Consider the following 8,789-nt stretch of genomic DNA (forward strand, 5'->3'; position numbering starts at 1 on the left):
ACCAGCATTCCTGCAGTGGGCTGAATGGAGGAAAGGCATTGCTGAGACTGTGGTTTTATGCTTCAGTATCTGAATATTCCTTGAGTTTTCTAACTGAACTGACCTTCACCCCAGATTCTATAGCTTTGGTGAAAAGTGAGGGAGTGGCGAGAAGGGGGAAAAGAGAGAGACAGAAATACACGTTGGAGACGAAAACGTCTCCTATGTCCTCTGAGGTACTTTGCCTCAGGTTCCCTTCTGTCACTTGCTGACCTCTACCTTGGACCTCTGACTCTTGTTCTCTGCCCCCATCCCACTTCACCAACCCATGCCTCCCAGCCTCCTCATCAACCCAGCAGTGAGTCCATTACTCATCTCAGCTGACCTAACACAGTCCTGTTTCTTCTCCCTGCATGTCCCCTGCTTCATTCTCCCCAAGGCTCGTGCCCTGCCAGAAGCCAACTATCCCCTTTTCCCTGGGGCCCCTGCGCCCTACTATCCATGCATTTTCTCCCCATCAGCTGGTGTCGGCTGAGGGCTCACACCCAGAGCCAGCTCCCTTCTGTGCTGACAACCCATCGGAACTGCCACCGCCCATGGAGCGCACAGGAGGCATTGGGGACTCCCGGCCCCCATCCTTCCAGTGAGTGTGACCTGAGGGGGGGGAGGGCCCATGGGGGAGGGCTGCGTCAGCTCAGCTCAGGGCTGGGGGAGGGAGCCCCCAGCCGGCCCCCTCCCCCACCAAGTCCTCTCTTCCCTGCAGCCCTCATGCTGGTGGGGGCAGCCAGGAGAACCTGGACAATGACACAGAGACTGACTCCTTGGTGTCTGCCCAGCGAGAGCGGCCACGACGGAGGGATGGCCCAGAGCACAGTGCGTCTTCCCTGCACAGACACCTTCCCCACCCCCCCCCCCCCCCCCCCGCAGCTTCCAGTCAGCTACCCACCTCTCTGCCCTACTTCCTGAGTTCTGGGTATGCCTGGCCCCAGTGCAGCCCCTGCTCCTTCCTCGCTCCTCCTTCTCTCCTGCATCTGTGAACCCAGCTGCCTCCATCTCCTGCAGCAACCCGGCTAAATGGAACTGCAAAGGGGGAGCGGCGGCGAGAGCCAGGGGGCTATGACAGCTCATCCACCCTTATGAGCAGCGAGTTGGAAACCACCAGCTTCTTTGATTCAGATGAGGATGACTCCACCAGCAGGTGGGGCTTTGGTTTCATGGGTACTGTGGGACAGGTGACCCCGGAGGAGCCCTGAACCCTGAGGATGCTGGGCCTCTGGGCGGGACCTGGGCTTGGTGGGGGGGACCTGGGCCCTGCGGTGCCTCTTATGGGGCAGGGCTGGGCCAGCTCGGTGGGGAATGACTGTGGGCCCCACAGGTTCAGTAGCTCCACAGAGCAGAGCAGCGCCTCACGCCTCATGAGAAGACACAAGCGGCGGCGGCGGAAGCAGAAGGTTTCGCGGATTGAGAGGGTATGGAGCTGAGATGTTAGGGTGGGTGGGAGCAGACCGAGCCCTCCTGCCCAGGCAGGGCCAGAGTCTGTGCTTCCTTAGACCCCTCCCCTTGGGTCAGGGTTTAGAACCTGAGAGGGGAGGTGGTGCTGAGGGCTCACCTTGAGGCGGAGCCAGGTGGGAGCAGTGAGTTCCTGCCAGCACTGCCTGCTGCTCAGGGCCTCTGTCTGTTCCAGTCCTCGTCCTTCAGCAGCATCACGGACTCCACCATGTCACTCAACATCATCACGGTCACTCTCAACATGGGTGAGTCTGGTGAAACAACTCTCGTGAGCACCTGCTACGTGCCAGACGCTGGGCAGACTCGAGGAGTTCAGAGAGGCACAGGCTACGTTCCCTGCCCTCAAGAAGTTCTCTTTCATAAGCATAAATTGGTACATACACTGATCACTTCAGTATCTCATGATCAGGGCTATGACAGAGATAAGCACAGAGAACTATGGACGCAGAGAATGGCATCCGGGAAGACTTCCTAGAGGAAGTGATTTCTGATTCCTCCCGCCTTCCCATTTTTCAGGCACTGCATTCTTGCTCTCTGATTTCTACCCTAGGTGCTCTTCTTTAGGAGATAGCTGGATGTAGGGAAAAGAGCCGCAACTTTGGAATTTAAATCTGAGTTTGAATCCTGACTCTGCCACTTCATGGCTTAGAAAAGTCACTTAAATTCTCTGAACCTCAGTTGTCTGCTCTGTAAAACAGGACTGAGTCCCTACCTCATAGCCAACAAGGATCAAGTGAAAGCATGTTTGAGCATGTGGAATACAGTGCCTGACTCAGGTCCAATAAGTGTTAGTTCTTGTGCCTTTCTACCCTTTTCTATTATGGGGCTTGGAATTTGGGTAGGAGCTTGGTTCCTCTCTCAAGGTCTTGTTACTCCCTGTAGAAAAGTATAACTTCTTGGGTATCTCCATTGTGGGCCAAAGCAACGAGCGTGGTGACGGAGGCATCTACATTGGCTCTATCATGAAGGGGGGGGCCGTGGCTGCTGATGGACGCATCGAGCCAGGAGATATGCTGTTACAGGTACCATTGCCCACCGTGGGTGGTGGTATGGATAGGGATGGGGAGATGTCCATGCCATCTGTACCCTGCTTCTTGGTAAGGGGAAGACCCCCTGGCCCACCAAACTCAGCTTCCCCACCCACCTCCCCAGCACAGCTGCTTATCCCACTCCTGGTCCTCTTTCCCAGGTAAACGAGATCAACTTTGAGAACATGAGTAATGACGACGCGGTCCGGGTACTGCGGGAGATCGTGCACAAACCAGGGTATGGATGGCATTGGGGAGGAGGGGGCAGGTATTTCTGGCTATCAGGCGAGGGGCTTGGTTTGGCCTCCGCACATCCTGCCCTTACTAGGGACACCCTTGCTTTCAGGCCCATCACCTTGACTGTAGCCAAGTGCTGGGACCCAAGTCCACGTGGGTGCTTCACACTGCCCAGGAGTAAGTGGATGGGGCATTTGGCCCTAAAGCTGGTGCTTGACCTATGTGAGCCCTATCTCTCCTTCCTTCTGTGTTACCCTGAACCCTCATACCTACCCTGTTGGGCCAGGCAGTAGGCAGGGCAGGCAGCCCCTGACACCTCATCCTCCCCACAGGCGAGCCCATCCGGCCCATTGACCCCGCGGCCTGGGTCTCCCACACTGCAGCCATGACCGGCACCTTCCCTGCCTACGGCATGAGCCCCTCCCTGAGCACCATCACCTCCACCAGCTCCTCCATCACCAGTTCCATCCCTGACACAGAGCGTGAGTGTCCCACCCTGACCCCTGGGCCCAGCAGACAGGGCCAGCTGGGAGGGACTGCTGAAGGCCCACCTGGAGCTTCTTGCTTGAGCGTCAGAGGGGGCTGGAGAGGAGGAGACTCGGTTCATTCCAGCTGCCTTACTCTGCAGTTTTCCTCAGTGGATGCTGACCCTCACCAAACAGAGTTTGCTTCTGAACCTGTACTGAGCACTCAGTAAGCCTCAGTTTCCTCTCGTAAAATGGGACTAATGATATGCACTTTACCAGGTTCCTGGGGGTTTAATGAGAGGATACAAGTAAAGCATCAGTCACAGTGTGGCATAAAGTAAGCACTCAGTAAATGACTGCCTTTTTATTATCATAGCACGCATTATACACTGGGCTAAGCCCCTTCATTTACACTATTTAATTATCTCTTTAAATATCCTGTGAAATAGATACTAAAGTCCCTATTTTTATGGAAGAGGAAACTGAGTGTCCAACAAATCGGTAATTTGCTCGACATTGGTCCACGCTATTAGGTGGTAGAGCTGGAATGCAAACTTCTGTGTACCTAGCTCCATAGCCCCTTTCTGCCTCACCATTCTGCCTCCTACCCCCAGGCCTAGACGACTTCCACCTGTCCATCCACAGTGACATGGCCGCCATCGTAAAAGCCATGGCCTCCCCTGAATCTGGGCTGGAGGTCCGTGACAGGATGTGGCTCAAGATTACCATCCCCAATGCTTTCATCGGTGAGAGGGCCCCATGGTGGGATAAAGGACAGGGTGGAGAGCAGTGGGGCAGGGCAGGCCGGGGGTGGGGGGGGGGGGCCAAGAACTCCCTTGGGCCACTCCTTTGAGCTGGAATCAGCACTAGCCTCATGGCTTCTTTGAGGCCAGAAGAGCCCAGGTCAGGTGGGCCTCCCAGTCAAGTGGCAGCCTTGCCCTCAGGCTCGGATGTGGTGGACTGGCTGTACCACAACGTGGAAGGCTTCACTGACCGGCGAGAGGCCCGCAAATACGCCAGCAACCTGCTGAAGGCCGGCTTCATCCGCCACACTGTCAACAAGATCACCTTCTCTGAGCAGTGCTACTACATCTTCGGCGACCTCTGTGGCAGTACGTGCCTCCCCCACCTCCTTGCCCTGTCTCCTGCTTGGAAGTGGAGAGTTGCCCGGGGATGTGGCAGCAGACTCTAGGGAACCCAGATGAGGGGGTAGCAGAGCTGGGGGAACCTCGAGACCTGACAGTTCTGTGGTAGAGGCAGAGCCCAGTCCAGCTTCTTTACCTGCCCTACATCCCCCTCTGGGGGCTGGCATTTTCTAAGTGCCTGCTCTGTGCCTGGCACCGTGCTGATTGTTTCTAAAGCAACATCTCACTCTCATTCAAGCCTCACAACCTCCCCACAACCCTTGGGGAGACGGATTACTATCCCTGTTTTCAGATGAGGAAACTGAGACTTACAGAAGTTAAGCAGTCCATCCCACATTTCACAGCTAGAAGCAGAGGAGCTAGGCCTTGGATCTAGGTCTTTCTGGCTCCAGATCATTTGTTCTTCCCACCATCAGGGTTGTCCTAGGTGTGTGGTGCTGCAGAAACATTGTCACAGCAAGGCCAAACAGAGTTCCTAGCCTTGGCCCCTGCTCACCCTCACAGCACCAAGCAGCTTCCACTAAGGCAGGACGTCCTGGAGCTGGCCTGAGGCCTCAAGTCCACAGCCTCCTCAGACCTCTCAGGGTGGGGTTGTTCCTCTCAGTGAAGCTGGAAAAGCTGTCAGGGCCAGGCTGTAGAGGACTCTGTAAGCTGTACCAAGGAATTTGGACTTCATCCTGAGAGAGTACAAAGCCAATGAGGGTTATTAAGCAGGAGAAGTATGTAGGGAACCCCCATTCTCCGGAGCCTGTGGACAGCTCTCGGGAAGAGGAGTCCTCAAAACAGGACAGCAGTGCTCAGGATTGGGAGCTGAAGCACGGCCCCAGCAGCCACCCCTGTCTGAGGAAGGCTTCTCTCAGCCCAGTGGTGCTGGCTGGAGTCCAAAAGCTAGCCCTTAAAATGCTTCAGATTAGGTTCTAGGGGCTAGAAAGGTTGTTCTTGTGGAGCATAAGTCCCTGGTGGAGGCTGGGTGGGGTCCCTGTCCCTCAGCAGCTCTGGCATGGCTCCATGGAGTAGTAATAGATGCATAAGGTTTTGGAGTTAGTTTTTATTTTTGATTTTGTTTTTCTTTTGCGGTACGCGGGCCTCTCACTGTTGTGGCCTCTCCCGTTGCGGAGCACAGGCTCTGGACGCGCAGGCTCAGCGGCCATGGCTCACGGGCCCAGCCGCCCCGCGGCATGTGGGATCTTCCCGGACCGGGGCACGAACCGCTGTCCCCTGCATCGGCAGGCGGACTCTCAACCACTGTGCCACCAGGGAAGCCCTGGAGTTAGTTTTGAGTTCAGATTTTAGCTCCACCCTTACTGTGTAAACATGAGTAAATGAAACAGCCTCTCAGTGCCTTGATTTCTTGATCTGTAAGATGGAGATAACAGTAAAACTTACAGATCTGTTTTGAGAATGATATAAGATAATGTATGTAATGCTTTTAGCACCATGTTTGGCCCACAGTAATTGCTCTAAAAAAGTTGTCCATTTATCATATATTTAGTTCTAAGATGAACATTTTTTTCACATTTCAGTATCTCTGAAATTGGGGTGCATCTTATAATCGATGGCTTCTTAGACTCAGTCAAATACGGCTATTATTATCATCATTAGTAGAAGTGAGCCCTGGCCCCAAACCTTCATGGGTACATAAAGCTTCTCAGGATAGCTGTGGCTTTTGCTCAGAGAGACATTGTTCCATCCCAGGGGCATTCTGGGTCGCCTACCCATGGACCAAGTCCAGCAGAAGCCGAGCTCAGGGAGATGCTGACAGGACGGGTCTTTTCCTTCTCACTGGTGAGGTCTTCTCAGTTGGGAGTACAGCAGGCTCAAAGGGAATAGCTGGGGACCTGGGTAACCCCCGGAGCACACAGTCACTCCCCATGGGATGACAGCCTGGCAGCTGAAGTGGTCACCGGGGCACGCCCTTGCTTCCCACCACCACCACCTCTCATGCTAGCTGCCGGCCTTGACTCGTTGATGGTTTGGCTGGTAGACACCGTAGGCTGCCCCAGCCCCCTCTCCTGACCTCTTCTCCCCTGTAAGGTTGGCTCAGCTCTCTTAAGGGCTTGTAACAAAGGGCTCAGTCTGTATCCAGCAGCTGGCTCCTGGGCAATTGCAGCTCTCTCAGAGCTCTGGGACCTGGTACGGGTGGTCCCAGAGAACCAGGGACCAGTGAACAAGGGGTGTCCCAGGCAGGCAGGTCTAGTGGCCTCTTATACTCCCTTCCAGATAGTTCCAACATTGGTGGGAGCAACCTTGCCTGTGCACAGTTTACTGGGGAGTCAGAGTCATGAAAGAAGTAATGTTAGTGCAGTGACTCAAGTGCTGTGAAGAACTAGGCCTGGCTGGGAATGGGGTGGAGGGCACAGAGGAGGCATCTAAGTTGTTCTGTTTCTTCCACCCCACTCCCACCCTCCCCAGAAGCACCAGAAAATTGATCTGGGCCAAGGGCCTTCTGTGTGGAGAGGCTCTGAAAGGCCCTGTGTTCATTCTGGCTTTTAATGGGTGTTTTTTTTAGTCCTAAGTGAGTGAGGAGGGCAAAATTTCACCTAAATCTCCCCAAACTGTTCCCTCCTCCTTACTAATGCCCTCATCTGGAAAGGTAAAGAGAAAGTAAGCAACTCTTAGCTTCTGCTCTGGCTGCAGTTTGGGTTGACCTCAGGCTGGTCATTTAACCTCTCTAGACTTCACTTTCCTCATCTGGAAAAAGTGTGACTAATACCTTCCTCCTGGGGTGGTAACGTTTGCGTGAGATGAAGTGCTTGTACTGTACCTGAGGAAGGGCAGGTATGCAGGAGCTGGCGGCTGTCTGGTATTTCGGCCTCCCATATTCCCCACCCTACCCTTCCCGTAAGGGAACAGAGTGGGGGGGGCGATTGACAAGCAAGAGTTTTGCCCCTTCCTCCAGCCCACTGAGGAAGGAGGAGAAACTGGGATTTGGCACTGAGCATCTGAAGTGGTGACTCAGGGCCTTCCTGGGGACGGTTTTCTCGGGGGATGGCTCTGCAGGATCTCCCTCCCCACCACCTCTGGAGGGTGACAGAGCGGGTCTGAAGGAGTGAGAGATCTCTGGCCTGTCCTTCCTCCCGTTCTGGTGGGACACTGCCACTGCTGTCACTGTCTTCCCAAATGCACCCACCGGGCCGAGGCTGGGCATCTCTCTGCTGACTGCGGGTGCGAAGGCATGGGATAGACCCAGCTCAGATGCCCTCCCCTCCCCTCCACAGACATGGCCAACCTCTCCCTCCACGATCATGATGGCTCCAGCGGCGCCTCCGACCAGGACACGCTGGCCCCTCTGCCGCACCCAGGGGCTGCCCCTTGGCCCATGGCTTTCCCTTACCAATACCCGCCGCCCCCGCACCCCTACAACCCGCACCCAGGCTTCCCCGAGCTGGGGTACAGCTATGGCGGGGGCAGCGCCAGCAGTCAGCACAGTGAAGGTAAGGCGGCGGGGGTCGTGGAGGGAGCCCCAGGCGAGCCCCAGGCTTCCTCTGCAAGCTCTGAGTGTCCCCCACCCCGTCCCTGCCTGTCCCCTGCAGGCAGCCGGAGCAGTGGCTCCAACCGTAGCGGCAGGGACCGGCGGAAGGAGAAGGACCCGAAGACCGGGGACTCGAAGTCGGGCGGCAGCGGCAGCGAGTCGGACCACACGACCCGCAGCAGCCTGCGGGGGGCGCGGGAGCGGGCGCCCAGCGAGCGCTCGGGTCCTGCCGCCAGCGAGCACAGCCACCGCAGCCACCACTCGCTGGCCAGCAGCCTGCGCAGCCATCACACGCACCCGAGCTACGGCCCCCCCGGGGTGCCCCCTCTCTACGGCCCCCCCATGCTGATGATGCCCCCACCGCCTGCGGCCATGGGGCCCCCGGGAGCCCCTCCGGGCCGTGACCTGGCCTCCGTGCCCCCTGAACTGACCGCCAGCAGACAGTCCTTCCGCATGGCCATGGGAAACCCCAGTGAGTTCTTTGTGGATGTGATGTGAGCAGGGCCCCTTCCCCACTTCCATCCCACCCCGCCCCGGGCAGGCCGCGTCCCTCTCTCCGTCCATCTTTTTTACTTTGGTACCTGAAAGGGAAATAAATGGAACTAAATCCAGGCCCGCTAACCGCTCGCTGGGTGCAGCGAGGGCAGGGTGCACCTGATCGCCACTGCAGCCCCTAACCTGCCACCAGCCCCAGCTTGTTTCTCTGCCCACTAACCGCTGCACAGGACTTCCCGGGATCCTTCGTGTCCCTGGGACCCGAACTGCTGATGCTGCTCCTTACCACCCTCCATCACCACCACACACACTTCAGGAGCTGACCCAGTGGTGCCCTTGAGGGCCTGCATACCCCTCATCCCCACTTTCCCTCCCTCAGTTCTTTTTCACCATTCATTCAGCTGCATCATCCCTCTATTAACCCATCCCCTCAAGCATGCGCACCGATTTCTTGGCT

The 8,789-nt window shown here is 56.5% G+C and overlaps 1 protein-coding gene across 2 annotated transcripts in view; it reads left to right on the top strand.

Moving 5' to 3' along the window:
- The window catches only part of DVL3 (dishevelled segment polarity protein 3), a 14,596-nt gene extending 6,085 nt beyond the window's left edge, over window positions 1–8,511 (top strand). The window contains exons 3-16 of one of the 2 annotated variants that reach the window (XM_007468938.1): window positions 501–622; window positions 743–877; window positions 1,088–1,177; window positions 1,355–1,448; window positions 1,664–1,733; window positions 2,371–2,510; window positions 2,678–2,754; window positions 2,863–2,930; window positions 3,086–3,203; window positions 3,824–3,966; window positions 4,165–4,332; window positions 5,298–5,306; window positions 7,584–7,799; window positions 7,899–8,335. In XM_007468938.1, coding sequence (XP_007469000.1) covers window positions 501–622; window positions 743–877; window positions 1,088–1,177; window positions 1,355–1,448; window positions 1,664–1,733; window positions 2,371–2,510; window positions 2,678–2,754; window positions 2,863–2,930; window positions 3,086–3,203; window positions 3,824–3,966; window positions 4,165–4,332; window positions 5,298–5,306; window positions 7,584–7,799; window positions 7,899–8,335 — 1,887 coding nt within the window. Of the gene's footprint in view, window positions 1–500; window positions 623–742; window positions 878–1,041; window positions 1,178–1,354; window positions 1,449–1,663; window positions 1,734–2,370; window positions 2,511–2,677; window positions 2,755–2,862; window positions 2,931–3,085; window positions 3,236–3,823; window positions 3,967–4,164; window positions 4,333–5,297; window positions 5,307–7,583; window positions 7,800–7,898 lie in introns of both variants that reach the window. The other variant, XM_007468937.1, reaches the window with a different exon arrangement.
- The last annotated feature ends 278 nt before the right edge of the window (window positions 8,512–8,789 follow it).

Source organism: Lipotes vexillifer, unplaced genomic scaffold (genome assembly GCF_000442215.2).
Source record: "Lipotes vexillifer unplaced genomic scaffold, Lipotes_vexillifer_v1.1 scaffold263, whole genome shotgun sequence".
NCBI lineage: Eukaryota > Metazoa > Chordata > Mammalia > Artiodactyla > Lipotidae > Lipotes > Lipotes vexillifer.